The sequence below is a fragment of the Eschscholzia californica genome, unplaced genomic scaffold (genome assembly GCF_041429995.1).
Source record: "Eschscholzia californica isolate CP2 unplaced genomic scaffold, dmEscCali1.0.p SCAF_4, whole genome shotgun sequence".
In the NCBI taxonomy this organism is placed as follows: domain Eukaryota; kingdom Viridiplantae; phylum Streptophyta; class Magnoliopsida; order Ranunculales; family Papaveraceae; genus Eschscholzia; species Eschscholzia californica.
In genome coordinates, this window is record NW_028238461.1 from 15,630,118 (window position 1) to 15,649,248 (window position 19,131).

The window sequence follows — 19,131 nt, forward strand, 5'->3', positions numbered from 1 at the left end:
ACCACCAGAACCCACCACCTACCGGAAAAACGCAAGGAAATCCCTCCTAGAAAATTGCGCCGCTACAGTCCTTCTCTCTCCTCTTTTTTTGCATAAGTAGTGCTTAATGTCCTGACCACTATCTCCAAACTTGTCTTCTACAATGACACTTTCAAGAGCGTCCAAAACGAAACTTGCACTTAGTTTCCAATCAGTTGTATCATTGGTTATCTTCTCAAACACATTGTCAATTTGGTTCGTAAAAATAAAATAAAAAATTAAGATCCAACACAAATTAAGATCATTCATTACACACATACAGAGAGAGAGAGAGAGAGAGAGTTCAGTTGTTTACTGAGAATACCTTCTTTAATTTGCTGTAACACAGAAGCCATTCACTGTCATATTTATCATTATGAGTTTCCTCATACCCGTCACATTCGGCATCACATAAAACAACCATGTCCTAAATAAAAAGAAAGATAAATTATGCTTTACAAAAATCCTGTAAAACGATTTAATAATAGAAAATTATTTATTACCTAAAAGTGTTCAAATTCATTTTGTAAATCTTTGTACTTAGCTACAGAGAATAGCTTTGTCATTTTGAAAAAACACCCAGTCACAAAATGTATGCATATAATCATACAGATTAACTGGCACATCTTTCTTCTTCTCGTTTTTGCCTTTTAGGGGATTGGTTGAACACCAAACCGTTTTCCACCTCCATGATTTCCCTCTCACCCAGTTTTTTCAGAGAGGAAAATTATAAGGCCTAAAATTTGGGTCAAAATATCAAATGAAGCCCAACCAGGAATAATAATACAAAAAAAATCCAAAAATTGAAATTACAAAACATTTTTGAAAATTTCTGAACAAAACACAGTTTGCTCTCAACAATTGTGTATTTGCTCTCAACAATTTTGTAAATGTATGAACAAATTTATTTTTGTTCACACATAGTTAAGAACATAAATATATATGTTGTCACAGTTTCAAAAGTGTTGTCAGCAGTTTCAAAAGTGTTTGCAACAGTTTAAAAATTAATTTTCTTTTACATTATTATTTCTTAGTGGGTTTTTTTCGTATTTGAGACCAAATCTTGGGCTTTTCTTACATAATATATTTTTTGTCGTAGGAATTGAAGGCTCGGGTGATTATTCATAGCCTTGGGAAATTTTTGGGTTTACCCCCCTGTCAGTAATAAGTAATTGAGTTTACCCCCACTACGTCATAATGCATTCAGTTTACCCACTTTTGTTATCTATGGTGGGTTATTATTAAAAAGATTTCCCTCACTCGTCCTAACAGGTTCCGATCAAGTCTCTTAATTGAAAAGAGGAATAAAATTGCACTTCCAACAGTAAAACTTCTTCTTCAACTTCAATGGAGCAACACCAGCACCAAACTCCTAACGATCTTCTTACCTTAAACAAACCCTTACGATGCATTGTAAAACTCGGTCTCTTTTCTATCTTTCTCTAGACTTTACTTATCAATTAACTAAACCCTTAATTTAGCTAATAGTTCTTCACAAATCTAATTGATTAATTTTTTTAATTTAGGTGGTGCGGCAATTACTTGCAAAAATGAAATAGAAAAGATTAATGAAGAAAATCTTCAAACTGTTTCTTCTCATCTGAGGAAAGCTATGATGGGTTCGAGTTTAAAGCTTCCTGGGATGGATTGGAGCAAGCGTCCTGGTGTTTCTGAGATTTCTACTTGTGCAGATGAGGATTTTGGAGATGATTCATTGTTAGACTCTAGTAACTTTATTGTTGTTCATGGAGCAGGTATAGTTTCAGTGTAGTTTATTTTAGTGCTTTCCACTTTAATATGTAAACCCTATTTAATGTTTTACAATACGCTTTTACGCCTCAAGGCGGTTTGCTCTAAGAAGGCGAGGTGGGACGTCGAGGCATATGCTTTTGGGTAACTAAGTCTGATTAGATTTATTGGTTGTTCCTAAGTCCTAAATATGAATCAGAAATTTAGTATTCTGGTTGATTAATTGCTAGGTGCTGTTGATATAGGAGTTAGACTTGGCATTGTTTTTGGCGGAAATTGGCCAAAACTTCCCTATATAAGCTAAATTTGCTTCGGGTTCAGCTCCCTATTTAAGGTTTGCGAGGGGTTGAGCAGGTTTGCACGAGTAAGGTTTCCATAAATTCGCACATATTATATACATGGTTTGCATGGGTTTGTATAAGTTTTCAGTGAGAATCGAAGGCAAAATAATTTTTGCCATGCCTTTTGACCATGACCAACACAAAATTTGGTCTTCGGCCGGATTTCTTGTTGTTTTTGTCAACAAACTTTTTGTTTTATGAACAGATTTATAACTTTTTGAATTTTCATGCACTTGGCTGTAGGTTCTTTTGGTCACTTTCAGGCTAGTAAGTCTGGTGTTCACAAAGGAGGAGTACATCTTCCACTTGTTAAAGCTGGTTTTGTAGCTACACGTATCTCTGTAAGCTCCACAGCTTCGCCCTTCTTTTTAGTATTAGGGCGAGTTAAACATTAATCATCTAAGTTCCATGAGGTGGAAAGATAAATGAATCTGTTTTATATGCAAACCCACTATTATTATCAACAACCTTAGAGATCACCCTGCACATCAAAAGAGGGTGCAACATAATTTCATGCCATATTGACAGTAATTGGAGCTTCTTGGTTGTTTCTTGTTTCAGGTAACATCATTGAATCTTGAAATTGTAAGAGCTCTAGCCCGAGGTACGGATTATGCTCATTGACAACTTGTATTATATGGTCCCAAGTAAATTTAGACAAACAAGCATCCAATATCAGACCTTGTAAGAACTTTCGGACATAATTACCTCTAGTGATCTGATTTACTAAAAATTCTCATGTGTTCATATGTATATGCTCAGGTAGTCAGATACTACTTTATATTATTGCGAAATATTATATCATGGAACATACAAATTGCAGACTTTTGAGTATTATGCTCACATCTGTGATGTCTTATGGGACTTTTTTTTTGGTTCAAATAGAAGGAATTCCAGCTACGGGAATGTCACCATTTGCTTGTGGATGGTCTACTAGTAAAAGAAATGTTAGAAGCATCCAACTCTCCGTCTATTGAGTTATTCATTTTCATTTCCCTTTTCCTTATAGCAACATCCTTTTTGACCCCCCAACAGATAGCAGTGGCTGATGCGTCCCACGTTGCCAAGGCTATTGACTCTGGTTTTGTCCCAGTAAGTTAAATATTTTCACCTTTCTGAAGCTTGTGTTTTGTTTGCTGCAACATCAATTTTTCAAGCAAAAACAATTCTCCCGTGGGAGTTCATTCTTCTAATATTTTGACCTCAATTTTTCATACAAAAAGAGTAGCCCACGAGGCCACGATTGATACTAGTGAAGATTACATTGTATATTTTCTGTCATTCAGGGGTTTTCATGACCTGGACTGTGGGTTGGGACTCGCAAGTATAACATATACAGTTCTTTCCTTTTCTAGGTTTTGCATGGAGATGCAGTGCTTGATAAGTTACAGGTTCAGTTTTTCCAAGTACAGTTGATATACTTTTTGGTCCTTAATATTCAAATTTATAAATTACTAACTGTAAATCCACTTTATCAATTAGGGTTGTACTATCTTGAGTGGCGATGTGATTATACGTCATCTGGCGGAGCTATTGAAACCTGAATACGTTGTTTTTCTCGTATCCGCACGATCTTCTGCTTTTTATTTTATGTATCTCTATATCTTCTCATACAGTCTCAGGATGTCTTCGTATATAAAACTGAATATAGAGCAACCTTTTGCATTTATTTTACAAAAACTAGATTGCGAAAAATAAATCTCTTCGCTTGTTGCACAAGATCGAAAAGAAATGAAGTAACGGTTTGAGCTATACATAGCTGATGTTAATAAATTGACCTCGAGAGATGCCTAGAGCCCTAGACAAACTTTTCGCTTTTGTTTGTATGTAGGAGGAAATGCTTGGCTTCCTTTTGGGGTTTCTTTGATTATTCTTCATAGGTTCACCTCCGAGCACGATTTATTTGTTCAATGATTGTACCGAAAACTCCTATATCTTATACGTTGACATAAACTGTAGTATTGTGAATTTATTTAAGAAGCCATGTCTACATTCTTTTCCTATACATTCTTGAAGACAGATGTTTTTGGAGTGTACGATCGTCCACCTTCAGACTCCAATGCTGTACTCCTAAAGGAAATAGGTGAGTAACCAATTAGGGATTGGTAGTTTTTCTCATTATCTTTTTTTTTTCGAACATCAATTAGTTAAACTCAAGAAGACATGATTGTGTTGTTTCCTCGTTATTTTGTACACCTTGCACCGAATTCTGCCATACTGAGCCTGAGATTGATTCTTTAACCATAACAGCTGTTGATGAAGATGGAAACTGGTCTATTGTTAAACCAGCACTAGAGGACATGAAAAAGAAAGGTCCGTAAGCAGTAAGCTCGTATTTGACTTCAACTTTTCAAATTGACATAGATCCACTCGTTCCACATTTTGCATGTTAATTAGTCACGCATGTCTTCATTCTTAATTTCTTCCGCGAACTAATATATCAATTCATCTACATGCTTAACCTAGCAGAAAGTGCATCATGATTCATTCATGATCATTCACATCAACTTGGATTGAAACTTTTTCTTTCCGAATTCTTTTCTCATCGTTCGTTGCTTCATAATTCTAAAACTATCAATATGGCTGTGACTTGCTATTTCTTATCATTTCCTCATGATACTCAAATATTTCAATGACATCCTTATTATAGTCACTTAGTTTCCTTTGTACAGACTCGTATCATTCGACTCATTCTCATTGTGTGTTATATAATGGGCAGTCGAGATAACGGTAGCAGCCCATGATACAACTGGAGGGATGGTTACCAAAATAACCGAAGCTGCAATGATAGCTAAACTCGGGATTGATGTTTATATTGTAAAGGTGAAATATCTCATTTTCCCACTTACGTTTTTCTGAATCGAAATACATAAATAAACAGTGTATTACAGGCTGCTACAAACCATTCTTTACGAGCCCTGAGTGGGGAGATCAGAGGCGATCTTCCTGATGACTGGCTTGGAACCGTGATACGATCTTCGAAACGTAACTAAGTATCATCTTGATCTCTTCTAGATGATATCAGGAGGTAATATGGTAACAAGAAATCATAGACTGAAATGAGCTCTGTTTAAACTGTTCCAACACGAGAAACAAAATGTGTGGCTGTGAAGTTTTATGGTGTTTCATGTTTGGATGAAATGAAGATGAAGATTTCCTCATTAGCAGATTGTGTTTTCTCATGAGTCATGGCTACTAACACCAATTGAAGAAATAAAGACTGTAAAAGATTTTCTTTTGATGGATTGTTAGAGATTTATATGTTGTGATATTAGAATTCGGGGCTTTGAGATTAATACTAACTCCATGAGTAATATAAAATTTTAACAGTAACATTCTTGCTTCCCTTTGGTATCCATCAAATTTTAACAGTTTTCTCATGAGTCATGAGTAATATACTAAAACTCAAGTACTTGTGTGAAACTTGGTATGGTTATTAATAAATCAAGTTACAAATGAGAAGGTTGTGTTTTTTCTTTCTCTTGTTCGGGTAGATTTGAATCACTGGACTCAAATGGATTCAAAACCAGACATTCTCAAGTCAGTCATAATGAGTCAGATAAAATAGACAATCAGAAATTTGAACTCGGGTAGCTTTAGATTTTTGAGTCAGATTTCGTATCTGGCTTACAAAAGGAAAACATAAACACTACCAAACTACACATTGGATTTTGACAGAAAGAACCAAAGACCTTCATCATTGGTACTTGAAATCAAAGATAAACCTAGAAGAAAAAGATGATTATGCATGCCGTTGTTTAGAATGAAAAGATCTTAAATTAAAATAAACTTTTGGTTCATGAGACGTCAATTCTGGTTTAGAGCATCCAAGGATGGTTGCGTCGTTGTTCTTCGAACGTTAAATTCAAACTCTGATCTCTCAAGTGAAGAATGTAACCACCAACTAGGTGAGACGACAATTTTGGTTGCAAAGGTGTTTGCTTTTCAGACTTCAGTCCAATTCTGCTTCTATGCCAACAATCTAAAGTTCTACTATGTTAAGATTGTGCAGACACTTTCCAGCTTGTTGTCCCTTTTGACACTTCTCGACTTTAAAATGAATCATTAAGAAATGTTAACCAATCGAAAGAGACACGACGTATTGCCTTCCACCAATATGGGATTGTTTTACAATCCACTATCCCAACACCACTTCATGCAAAGACTATCCTACAGATGCAATGTTATAGAATTGTATCCACCAACCCTCTCAATTTATGTCATTATAAAGATTCATAACCCACATTTACAAATTTGAAGTTTGAGAGAGAGCTTATTAAAAAGATCTGAAAAACACAAGCTAAGGTTGAAGGAGGAGAAGTTCTGGGACAAACAAGATAAGATACTGGCTTTGCATTTCACAGCAAACTCCACTATATACAAACATCCACTGTAGCAGTCAGCCCAACCAAAAAAATAAAAGACCAAGAGTAGTACAAATAGTGGTAAGCTTTGGGCATGTTCTCATTTTAACAGAAGTCATGGAGTTTTCTAACCTAGTTATTGATCACACTTAAAAACAATATGAAACAACAAAAGTTACTACATTCTCATTGAGGGTTAAAGAAATCAAATCTGACGTCGACAGAACCGGAGCTATCTCCTGTATCCTTGTATTCCATGTTTGTAATCATCCCAACTTCATCGTCGTCTAAATATTCAGGCTTCACCCGTTTGACGGGGACTATAACAGAATACACAGTTCCAATATCTGGGTCTGTTGACACACTAAGCTGGACTTTATCTTCTGAATCTATCACGACAAAGTCAGATAGAGCACCTACAATGTTACTAACGATCTTTTGCTTCGCTTCGTCACTAACTGCACATCGGTCAGAAAATAGGATCATCTTTAAACGCTGCTTTGCGATGTTGGCGTTAGAACTCCTCCTTGTTGCTGGTGAAGGGAACAAGATCTTCCATGCTAAGTTTAACCGCTCGAAGAAATTCATGTTTATGGCATTGAGGAGGAAACCCTCAGTGTCCTGGTTTAGAGGTCCGGTGGAGACTGTGGTGTCTCCTCTGATACCAAAAGATCGTTGGCATTGGCATCGCATAGTGTTGAATTCAGGTTCTATTCGGGGAGATTTCGTCGTCATCTCAGAAATGCTAGTAACTCCAGTGAGGAGACCACTAAAGCCCACCTGTAAGGTAGAATGGAAAAGAGAGACGGATTAATCTCTTGAAGCCAAAGCTGGAAACATAACATCTAATGAATAGAATTTGAAAAGGATTTAGATATGTGAAACATATAATCGAAGATATCAATACTTATTATTGATTTATATAGGATAAAACAGGGTATTACACACGTTAACTAAGCAACAAATCTAAGACTATTTACTACATTCTTTTCGCAAAATGATACCGAGATTTTGTTAATAATGAAAAGTTCGCTCTAGAATATTACACAAAGTCGCAAAATTAGTACATATGCTAAAGGAATTGGGTACAGTTGGTCCCCATCCCAACTACTTAGCTCTTTAGGACTACAATATAGAAATTTCACGGGTATATACAATAACACTGAATAAAATCTCTTGGATGAATCTATTCTGCTTTTTCCAAAGTCACCGCCTGCCAAATCCGCCATCCAACTTCGCATAATCGAGTCGACTACAGGCTAATTTGAAGTTGGAATGAGAAGTATGGAATCAATTTCGAAGAATATACCTTTCATATACTTGATCTCCAAATACATTACATTATCCAATTTCCGTAAATGGAAATTGTCATTCCTAGTAAGAGATGTACTAATCTGAATTAGGTCCAAATATCATGTCAAATGTGACTTTTAAGTAACGTCTAACGGATACGATCATACGAGTTACGACAATCTTCTATACCTCTGGAATAGGTATAAATCCAATTGGACATAATTTATTTACTCAGCCTCACTACTACATGAAACGAAGACCATATTTTTATTCTCTAAGTATCTATGAGGTCTCCCATTGGACATAATTAATGATTTACCTACATGACTATGAATACGATACCGCCAAAATACGAGAAGAGAAGCCATATGTGAGTAGGTTTAAGTAAGTTTGAGATTGGTTTTCTAAATACATGAATCTTGCATTACTGAGGGGGAGATCCTGTAACGCCCCAAGCCTTAGCAATTGCCGATATTGTCCCCGCTTTAACCACCCAGGCCTAAGCCCACACGGGTATGGGGTTTTGTCCTTGGCGAAGGCACCACAAGCCCACCCAAAAGGCCTCGGTACTTACTAAGCTTGAGCTTACACATATAGCCCAGTCTCTGGACACTCTTGTGAGCAATGTGGGACTATTACAATCCCCCACCCTCAGCGAAGAGCCGTCCTCGGCTCTGATACCACTTTGTAACGCCCCAAGCCTTAGCAATTGCCGATATTGTCCCCGCTTTAACCACCCAGGCCCAAGCCCACACGGGTATGGGGTTTTGTCCTTGGCGAAGGCACCACAAGCCCACCCAAAAGGTCTCGGTACTTACTAAGCTTGAGCTTACACATATAGCCCAGTCTCTGGACACTCTTGTGAGCAATGTGGGACTATTACAGATCCCATGGAAAAATACCTTTTTTGCTGAAACATGGGTGGGAGATAATTGCAGTTACTCTAAAAAAATTGTCGGACTGCATAATTAAACAATGAAAACAAGAGATATAAAAAGCATTTGCTTAGCTAAGAAACCTAGATGGTGGTTTAAAGGTGGACTAGGTTTACCATAGTTACGCACGTGACGAGTAAGCAAGTAGGTAAATGCGTTCAAGAGAGCATGTTTTACTGTGTACGAGGACCAAAGTGCTATAGAAAGGCAACATCAATTGACTGTAAATAAGAAAGCAACTACTGAAGTAGCTAAGGTGGGGCAGCTCTTCTTTGCCCAAATCCATCTTCTGGATAGTTAAGATGAACATTTGAAGGCAGTAATGTGCACATTTAAGTAAAGAAAAGATTTTGATAAATTCCACTCTCTTCTTTTAATAATCTTCGATTTTAAGCCTTCGAGGTTACAAACTTACAGGTGTATATATATATATATATATATATATATATATATATGTATTCTGTAATGCCCGAAGTCTTAGCAGGTTTCAATATTGTCCCGGCTTTTGACAGTAGACCCAAGTCCATCTGTACCGGGTTTTGTTTCGGTAAAGGCTTGTAAAAGCCCACCGAAAAGGCCTCGTCAGTTACTAAGCTTGTGCATGCATGTATAACCCAAGCCTCCGAAGCAATGTGGGGCTATTAGTCTATTACAATTCCCCATTGCTTGGAGACGAGACGTCCTCGGCTCTGATGCCATCTCTAATGCCCCACAAATATTTTCCCGGCTTTGGACACACACACCCAAGTCCATGCGTACGGGGTTTTGCTCTTGGTGAAGGCTTCACGAGCCCAACCAAAAGGCGTCGACACTTAGTAAGCTTGAGCAAACACATATATCCCAGACTTCGAACGCTCTCGCAAGCTATGTGGAAGCATTGTGAGATGATAAATCAATCTCACACGAAGGAAGCTTGATCAGAGCAAAGGTAACCATGTAAAGAAAATAAGTCTACCAAATTATCAACGGTCAAAGTAGGCCCAAATAAGAACTAGGATGGGGAAATGCACAATTATCAAGCTGAAATGAATAATATTTCCTAAATGTCCTCTTTTAATGGTAAGACTTCAAAAGAAACCCTAACAAGCATGAACTTTGAGGAACCTAACTACTGAAAAAGTAATAACAAAACTAAGATACACACCATTAGTATATCCCACTATCGTCGCCAATAATGGAGTTACAAACCGATGTAATCACATAAAAAAAATGCATAGAAAACCCCAACTAACAAAGTCAAAATAATAAATTAAGCAAGACCCAAATTCAAAAAAATGTGAAATTTCTCATCATCAAGATGGGTTTCATTCCAAATGACCTAATAAACATTTGAATCGATTGAAAATGAAAGGGGAAGAATGAAAAGTAAACCTTAGAAGTAGGAGGAAAAGATCGAATGGGACGCAAAGAACAAGAAGCTAGTGTCGCAGATACCCTCAAATCACCTGAAATAGCCATTGTTTCGTTCTTCTTCTTCTTCTACTACTACTTTTCTTTTTCAATTCTAAAGAACTCAAAAAGAAAATCAGCTCAAAATCATAAAGACAGTCTCTGCCTTTCACTTTTGTTTCGTCTCAGCTGAGAGACTGCTATCGTCCATTTGGTTTTGGACTTTCTAGTTCCGGTCTCACGAATATTTTTTTGTGGTTCACAATGGGCTGGATCGATCCAAAAACGACAGCCCATTTAAGAGGAACGTTAGCGCCCGGGATAGTTTTAGTTGTCTAGAGAAACATAATCAGGGGTAAAGTCTTTAGGCCTCTTTCGTGTTGTTGGACTTTAGACTTCTTTCGTAATATCTTAACTTAGGCGGTTATCATGTTTATCACATCTTCATGATGACAATGCCTTGTAACGACTAACGTATATTGTAGTCGATTTCTCAAAAAAATAAAAAAAATAAAGAGAAGGAAAATACTTTTAAAGATTAAAAATATCATTTAATAAATAAATAAAAATAATGAGGTTTAAAAAGTGACAATAAAAACTAATACAAATACGTTAATTTTTTTGTATTCATTTTTTTTCCTTGGATTCTACGAACTCCACTACAGATGGACGGATTGAGGGGGGACGAGGGGGAACCACTCCATAAACTCGAGGAAGAATAAAAAGCAATACAAATATAATAAAAAGTTATGTCAACATTTATTTTGTTTTCTGATTGTGTTTGAAGAATGATCATTCATGTTTAGTTTGAAGATCGTTTTTGTCAATTATTGTTTGTTTGATTTAATTGTTCACTCAAATTTAGTTTAGATCGGATCAAGGCTGTTTACTCTAAACTTTGGTTCAGGTTTGGTGTATATCTGATTTGCAAGAAGTTTGTAAAACGATTGAGTTGCATTGCCTTAAAGATATAATATTCTATTTTATTTGCATTAGGTTTGTAAAGAATTTGTAAAATAGATGCCAAATGATTCCACTGCATTGAATTGGGTATTAATTAATTTAAGAAATATTTTTATTTTGTTTGGTTGCAATTGGAGGTAAGAGTCATTTTTACACAAAATATAGGATCTTCAAAGGTTACAATAGTTTCCCAAAGAGTTGCAAAATAGTTACATTAGAAAATGACTTGTTAGGTAGTAAATAGTTTCAATATAGCTAAAAAAGCCCTAATCTTTCACTATTAACTATTTTCTATCATAATATTAAGGTTAACCAGAGGTTAGGTTTAGAATACTTTCATTAATTATTATTAAGGTCGAAATTTTAAAATAGCTTTTTCGTTATTCCCGTATTACCCTTTTGTATTTTGCTCTCTCTCTCTCCTTACGGCTGCAACTCGATGGGGAAAACCTAGGGCATAACTTTTCGATCGAGAAGACGAAGAGAAGACGATGATTTGAAGATATACTTTCTTCCTTCATTGATTCATAACTATTTAGGTCTTCATCTTCTCTTAGTTTTCTTTTTATACAAATAATTAGGGTTTGCCGAAGTTATCTGCTTCATCTTCATCTTCACATTCGTTTCGTAAGTTCATCATCTTCATCTTCTTTACTGTAAGTCATCTTCTTCATCTTCTTTACTGTAAGTTTGTTTTATTTATATAATAGATTATAAATTATCTTTTGATTTGTTTGTTGTTTATTTTCCTCTAGCTACTTGATGAATCTTCAGCCCTATATATGAATTTCTTTTGATTTATCTTTTTGATTTGTATTATAGATTGCTTTATGTTTATTATTTTTGATTTTTTTCATACATGGTTTGTTGGTTCTGATGATCAAGTAAATATCTATTTCTGATGAATTTGTTGTGCAAATTGTGTTTGCACAATTTGGAGTATAGCAGCAAATGGTGTTTTCACAATTGTGTAGAACATTACTTTTGTATTTGCAGCATTCTTAATAGATTTTTGATGAATCTTCAAACCTAAATCTGAATTGTTTATTTGATGTTATTATAGATTGCTTTTTCTTTTGTGTTAGAATTTTGTTCTGCAAATGGTGTTTGCACAATTTGCATCATTGTTAACATTTTTTGTTTTCATGGTCAGGTGATGGATTTAGTTGAGTCATCTAGTGTGTCATCTTGTTTTACTCAAGCTAGTTCTTCATCGAAGTTGTTCCAACATCCTCTCCGGTCTGAATCTTGGGGATCTGTGTTTACGGAAGTTGGTCAAAAGTTTGAAGGAGGTGCTGATCAATTTAGGTTTGCATTGAATAGGTATTCCATCAAATTTGGTTTTGGGTATAGAATGAAGAGGAACCATGCTCATCGGGTAGTAGCAGTATGTCCGGTTCAGGGTTGTGGGTGGAAGGTTCATGGTTGTTCAAGGTTTGGTATATCATCGTTATTTTATTTGAAGAAATATGTTCCTGAGCACACTTGTGGTGGAGGTTTTACTGATATAAACAAGCCAGCAGTTCATTCTACTGTTGTATCTAATTTGATAGAAAGTGAAGTAAAGGTTGATCCAAAGAAGAAAAACAAAGCTATTATTACTACTTTTCAATCAGATTATGGTATTAAAATCCCATACCATATTGCTTACAATGCAAAGAAAAAAGCACTTCATTCTGCATTTGGTGATGAGGAATCTGGATATGCTAAACTTGATTGGTATACGAAGTCCATTATGAAGTGGAATCCTGGTAGTTATGTGCAGCTACAACTTGATATGGACACTTATCAGTTTGAAAGGGTTTTTATAGCATACGAGGCTTGTATTCATGGTTTTAAGTACTGCAGGCCTGTTATTTGGATTGATGGGACGCATCTTAAATCCAAATATAAAGGGACTTTGCTAATTGCTTCTGCGAAGAATGGTAATGAAGGTATGATTTCTAAGTTCATGAATTTATATAGTATGTGTTATAAATAGTTAAAAAGAATGGTAATGAAAGTATGATTTCTAAGTTCATGAATTTATGTTTTTGCAAAGATAGGTGGCTTGAAACTGTTGTAGGTATTTTTTAAGGTTTCTGTATGCACATCTGATTGGGAACAATGTGTGGTATGCAAACACCTGTTTGCATGTGTTTGTTATGCAAACAGTTGTTTGCATCTGTGTGTTCTGCAACCATATTTGCAAATATATGTCATGCAAACATGTTTGCATATTCAACCTCTGCATATATATGTCATCAAAACATGTTTGGTATGGTTTTTTGAGTTGATGAACTTATATAGTTTTGTTTAACCAGTCTTCTAGTTGCAATTTATTTATTTAACTACGTTTTCTTTTCAGGATTTTTTATTATTGCTTTAGCTGTTGTTAGTGTTGAAAACAATTCAAATTGGAATTGGTTTTTGGAGAATTTGGCTCGTGTTGTTGATAGAAGTCGTACATATACTTTCTTGTCTGACCGTCACCCGAGTATTATCAAAGGAGTTGGTGATCTTTTTCCAAATGCACACCATAGTTATTGTGTGGCACATTAGGAACAACTTAGTTAATGCAATTGGTTATGGTTCTCAAAGAGCAGATTACATTGAGTCTTTGTTGTATCGGGCTGCTCGTGCGTTGACTAAGGATGAATTTAACATTCATTTTAAAGAGATGGAGTTAGTAGGTGGTAGACGTTTGACGGATTTCTTTAAGAATTGCTCATTTGAAAAGTGGGCAAACTCTTATTTTGTCGGTAAAAGGTATGGTGAGGTTTGTTCATCCTTGTGTGAGAGTTATAATTCATGGATTAGGGAGGAAAGGGGCATGTCGATAGTTCTAATGTTAGAAACCATTCGTGTACGAATGATGGAAATGATGCAAACAAGACTTGAACTAGCTAAAAAATGGACTAGTTTGCTGTGTCCAGAGATAGATAAAATCATAAGACAAAGGCGAAAGTTCGGTTCTACATGGAAGGTTGTAAAATCATTGAAATTTGTATATGAGATCTTTTCAACACCAAGTCAGTTAGTTGATTTGAGTTCGTTCTACTATTCGTGTTTGAAATGGCAAGTTGAATGCATACCATGTGAGCATGCTATAACAACTATCAAGTATGATGGACGACCTATGGATAAATTTGTTGAAGAATATTTTACCACCGAAACCTTCAAGAAAACTTATGAACACGCCATTATCACCATTCCAAACAGTGATGAACCCAATGATTTTTCAGCAAATGAGATGATAATCAATCCACCATCAAATAAGAGACAACCTGGTAGGCCAAGGAGTGTGAGAATTGAGAGTGCTGGAGCAGCCAAGTTTAAGAAGAAGAGAAAATGTGGACGTTGTGGCAAGTTATCGTATCACAACAAAAGAACGTGTGCAACAATATTGAATTAAGATTAATTTTGACATTCATTTCTTTATTGTTTTTCTTTATTGTTAATGTAAAGGATTATTTGACATTTGAATATGAACTTTTTTCTGGTTAAATGTAATGCGAAGATAATTTGCTTGAAACTGTTGCAGGTACACTGTTTTAGGTTTGTATGTAGGCACCTGATTGGAAGTGTGGTGTGCAAACACCTGTTCGCACCGTGTTTGCAAATATGCAAGCACATTCCACCTATGCAAACGTGTTTGCACATTCCACCAACGCAAACATGTTTGCACATTCCACCTACGCAAACATGTTTGCACATTCCACCTACGCAAACGTGTAGATTCCACCTATGCAAATGTGTTTGCACGTTCCATCTATGCAAATGTGTTTGCACGTTCCACATACGCAAACATGTTCGCACGTTCCACATACGCAAACATGTTCGCACATTCCACCTATGCAAAAAAGGTTTCCAACTATTGTAAGCATATAACGATTTGTGTACAAAAAAATTTTGAGTTGTTCGCATAATCATTATGTTTTTTCATAAATTTTGATGGGTGTTTCGTTGACTTCGTTTTTTAAATTTAAGTTCAATATTTTTGACGGGGGTTCGGGGGCGTAGCCCCCGATTTTTTTAGAAAAATAAATTTGTTTTGCTCTAACAAATTTTATATTATTTTGGCCAACATTTAGTAAAAATATCTTTGATGGGGGTTCGGGGGCGTAGCCCCCGATTTCTTTTAGAAAAATAAATTTGTGTTTTGCTCTAACAAATTTTATAAAAAATATATTGTTTTGGCCTTAAAACCTACCAACATTTAGTAAAAATACTAGTTTTCAATTGTCAAATAAGCAAACAATTAGGCAAACATCAATATAGTTTGGAAATTATCAAATATTCAATCAATAATGCAAACATCTATAGTTAGGAAATTATCAAATATGCAAACAATTGGTTGCATATTTCTGTATACTTGTTCTGTTCACATACATCAATCAGCATTTTCATCACTAACTGTTCCTTCAACCCAGGGTTTGTTTGTTGAATCATTCAAAATTGCAGCTGCAATTTCAGCTCTCTTCCTTGAAGCCTTCTTTGGCATTTCTTCCGGCCAGTTTGGCTTAATCAAAGGACTGTCTCCATTTTTTATAACATCAGCATACAGAAGCACATACATTGCACAATCAATCCTACATTATATTATTCACTAATTAGTACTCATCATTTATATGCCAAAACAATGAAATCAAAATGATTTTTTATACTCACGAGTTGTTCTGTTTTGGGCAGTTAACTTTGATTATCTTTGGACTTGATTTCAGTGGTTGTTTAGTTAGTCCAGCTTCATTGATCATGTCAACCAACATGACTGCGAACTTCTTTGCATCTTTCGCACTTCTCATACTTAATTTTGGAGTTTTCTTCAAAGAATCATAATGATACCATACTGCATCAACTCTATCAAAAACAACAAGATGCCAATGGTAACCTTCCTTACTCTTGTCATCAATACTTGTGTTTAATGGGAACAGGAACCAGTCACGTTTCTTCTTAAAAGCTTCTTTGAGTTTCTTAGCAAGTAGTTGTGACATGTTCCGTTGCGAAGCTTCAAATTGCATTAAAGTCTACATGTAAATTAACGTTCATCTAATTAGATAAATAATCCAAAACTAAATACAAAGTATAGTAGTCTGAAATATCTTACCCATATTGTTGAGCTGAAAACTGCCATATCCTTGACTATTCCCACTCTGTATTCTAGATACCAATCAATAATTTGACTATCAACAAATTCGTTCATAATCAAACTCTCGATTTGTTCTCCACAGATCAACAACTGTTGGTTTTTATCCCAAGCAATTGAACTACAAAAAAATATTCAAACAAAATCACTTATTTTGCAACCACTTGCAACACTATTTTGCAACTATATGTTTTGCATCCAATGAGTTGCAAACAACTGTTTGCAGGAAAAAAGATGCAACCAACTGTTTGCACATACAGAGTTTGCAACTAATTGTTTGCAGATATATGGTTGCAACTGCAAATGCATACAATTTGCAACTCACTGTTTGAAGAAATATAGAGTTTGAATTCACTTTGTAAAACTTAAAAGTAATGTACTTACTTCTTGTCTGCCAATGCATAGAATCCTTTAATTGTTTTGAGTTCCTCTCTAGTGAACAAATTCCATATTTCAGAACTTTCTCATTTTTCGAAATCTCCACTTCCTTTCTTACTAGATTCAATTTCTTTGTTACTAGTTTCACTTCCCTTTTTACCATCTTCAATTGCTTTCTTTTCTGCACTTTCCTTTGTTTGAACACTAATTTTCTCAACTGATGAAGCTGCTTTCTTTTCTGTACTTTCATTAGTTTGAACACTAACTTTCTCAATTGATGAACCTCTTGATTTGTTTTTAACTTTTAACTTCTTTGTCTTGACTTGATTGGTTGGTGTCACGAAGTCTGAAGTTTCATTGAACTTTCTTTTTTGATACTTAGACGTATCAACTTCTGTGTTCAACTTAGTCATTTCATGACTAACAGTAACATTCTTCTCCATACTGATTATATTTGACTTTGAAGCCACATTTTTTTCAGGGCTCTTCATTTTTGATGTGTTCTCCTCAACCTCCTCATTGCACTTAGCTTCTATTGCAGTTTTTAGTTCTTCAATATCTTTATTTAGAATCATGTTTGATTCTCTTACACAACATATTTCCTCCTCCAACTTCTCGATTTCTTCATTTTTTATCTTCAAATCTTCCTTCAACTTCTCGATTTCTTCATTTTTTATCTTCAAATCTTTCTTTTGATCTTCACACTGAACTTCTAACTTTTGAACTTTATCTTCAAGATGTTTCAAATTAGAAACATCAATTTCATCAGGCATAGTCAATATCCCACCAGAAATTAGAAGTTCTTCACTTTCTGAAAGAGGCACAAAAAAAATCTTCGGAGAGCTGAAATTCAAACAATGTATTTTGCAAATTACAAAATGCATTCAACATCGCAAACAATCTATAAAAAATACAGTATGTAACCCTAGTACACAAGTTAATGATTTGCAAAAGTAAACATAATATACCTGGTTAGTTGTCACATCTTCCAGAGCATCAAGAAAATCTAACTTCATGTGGTCAAGACTCCATCTAATAATGTGAGGACATCTATCCTTCTTTTGATGTACTCTTCTATGAAGATTAGCATGTTCGCAAAACCAGAACTGCATAATTTGAACACAAACATATTAGGAGGAGAAAACTATGTAAATTTGCATAATGTGAATGAAGATGAACAAAAATTAATTTACCGATAAAAGAAGAAGACATCCTGAAGCTTTTGCTGGTCTGTCGACATTCTCTTCAATCGACCTCATCATGTAATTATGTATTACAGTAGGCCATGAAATTGAGTTTATACCTTCCATTGACCTCAACAAGTTCGTGAATGATGTTTGTATAGTCGTTCCAGCTTGTGTTGCAAACAGGAAAGAGGAAGAGATATGCATGATCATTAACTTCACAAAATCTTCTGTGTTCTTGTTTTCTTCTACAAAGAAACTTTCAATTGCTGATTCTATGGTTGTTATAGAAACTTTATACGCCTTCCCGAAATATCTACTAACAAATTCTTCATCCTTTTTTCCTTCAAATGGTGAAACAAGTACACCTTCTTTTGGCATTCCTAGCAGAATAGCCACATCGTCTACCTTGAACTCTATATCTAACTCACCAAATTCAAATTTTCCCTTTTCTACTTTGTATCTTTTGACCAACTCATAGATAACTGATATTGGTCGTTCTAAATTGGCTGCTTCTATTTCTTCATTATAGAAAGCTTGAAAAAGTGAACCAAAAGGAGTTTCCGAAAGTGAATTACAGTGTTCAAATTTCATTTTACCACCTATCTTTTTCATGAACATTGCTGTTTTCCTCATTGTGCTCCTGTAGTTGTAAGTGTGATATTCTTTTTTCACAACTTTTTTACTAACTGTTTTCATCACTTTTGAAGTATCTGATATCACAATATCTGTACTATCGGATTGCATAGGCTCGGTACTATCTGATTTCATCATCTGATTTCCTGCTATTTTAGCTTTCACCATTTTCTGCATAATCAATCAAGAGAACCAATTTTCAGCAGTAAACAAAACTGTTTTCAGAACCATTTTTGCAGTTTTTATTAATGCAAATAGTGTTTGCATAACTCATTTAAAATAGTTCTAAGCAACAATGCTCAAATACTTCAGTATTCATTAATGCAAATAGTGTTTGCATAACTCATTTAAAACAGTTCTAACCAACATTGTTCAGACACTTCAGTTTTCATTAATGCAAATAATGTTTGCATAACTCCTTTAAAACAGTTCTAAGCAACAATGTTCAAATACTTCAGTATTCATTAATGCAAATAGTGTTTTCATAACTCCTTTAAAACAGTTCTAAGCAACAATGTTCAAATACTTCAGTATTCATTGATGCAAATAGTGTTTGCATAACTCCTTTAAAACAGTTCTAAGCAACAATGTTCAAACACTTCAGTATTCATTGATGCAAATAGTGTTTGCATAACTCATTTAAAACAGTTCTAAGCAACAATGTTCAAACACTTCATTATTCATTGATGCAAATAGTGTTTGCATAACTCCTTTAAAACAGTTCTAAGCAACAATGTTCAAACACTTCAGTATTCA

At 35.1% G+C, this 19,131-nt stretch overlaps 4 protein-coding genes across 4 annotated transcripts; 3 read left to right on the forward strand and 1 right to left on the reverse strand.

Moving 5' to 3' along the window:
* The first annotated feature begins 1,245 nt into the window (after nt 1-1,245).
* On the forward strand, nt 1,246-5,453 carry LOC147543140 (Amino acid kinase family protein). Its single transcript, XM_086635154.1, has 12 exons — nt 1,246-1,441; nt 1,545-1,772; nt 2,352-2,449; nt 2,670-2,712; nt 2,994-3,055; nt 3,144-3,200; nt 3,464-3,499; nt 3,591-3,668; nt 4,125-4,191; nt 4,359-4,421; nt 4,828-4,931; nt 5,000-5,453. Exons 1-12 carry the CDS (start codon nt 1,366-1,368, stop codon nt 5,099-5,101), a joined length of 1,014 nt encoding a protein of 337 aa, XP_086491280.1. The 5' UTR covers nt 1,246-1,365; the 3' UTR covers nt 5,102-5,453.
* A 979-nt stretch (nt 5,454-6,432) lies between these two features.
* LOC147543141 (cell division topological specificity factor homolog, chloroplastic-like) lies at nt 6,433-10,331 on the reverse strand. Its single transcript, XM_086636498.1, has 2 exons — nt 10,072-10,331; nt 6,433-7,252 (listed from the first exon to the last, which is right to left on the reverse strand). Exons 1-2 carry the CDS (start codon nt 10,156-10,158, stop codon nt 6,659-6,661), a joined length of 681 nt encoding a protein of 226 aa, XP_086492624.1. The 5' UTR covers nt 10,159-10,331; the 3' UTR covers nt 6,433-6,658.
* Nucleotides 10,332-11,728: 1,397 nt separating this feature from the next.
* LOC147543142 (uncharacterized) lies at nt 11,729-14,566 on the forward strand. The gene is made up of 3 exons (XM_086638590.1): nt 11,729-11,736; nt 12,206-12,986; nt 13,400-14,566. Exons 2-3 carry the CDS (start codon nt 12,209-12,211, stop codon nt 13,591-13,593), a joined length of 972 nt encoding a protein of 323 aa, XP_086494716.1. The 5' UTR covers nt 11,729-11,736; nt 12,206-12,208; the 3' UTR covers nt 13,594-14,566.
* On the forward strand, nt 13,712-14,446 carry LOC147543143 (uncharacterized). Its single transcript, XM_086635379.1, has one exon. It carries the CDS (start codon nt 13,712-13,714, stop codon nt 14,444-14,446), a length of 735 nt encoding a protein of 244 aa, XP_086491505.1.
* Nucleotides 14,567-19,131: the final 4,565 nt, after the last annotated feature.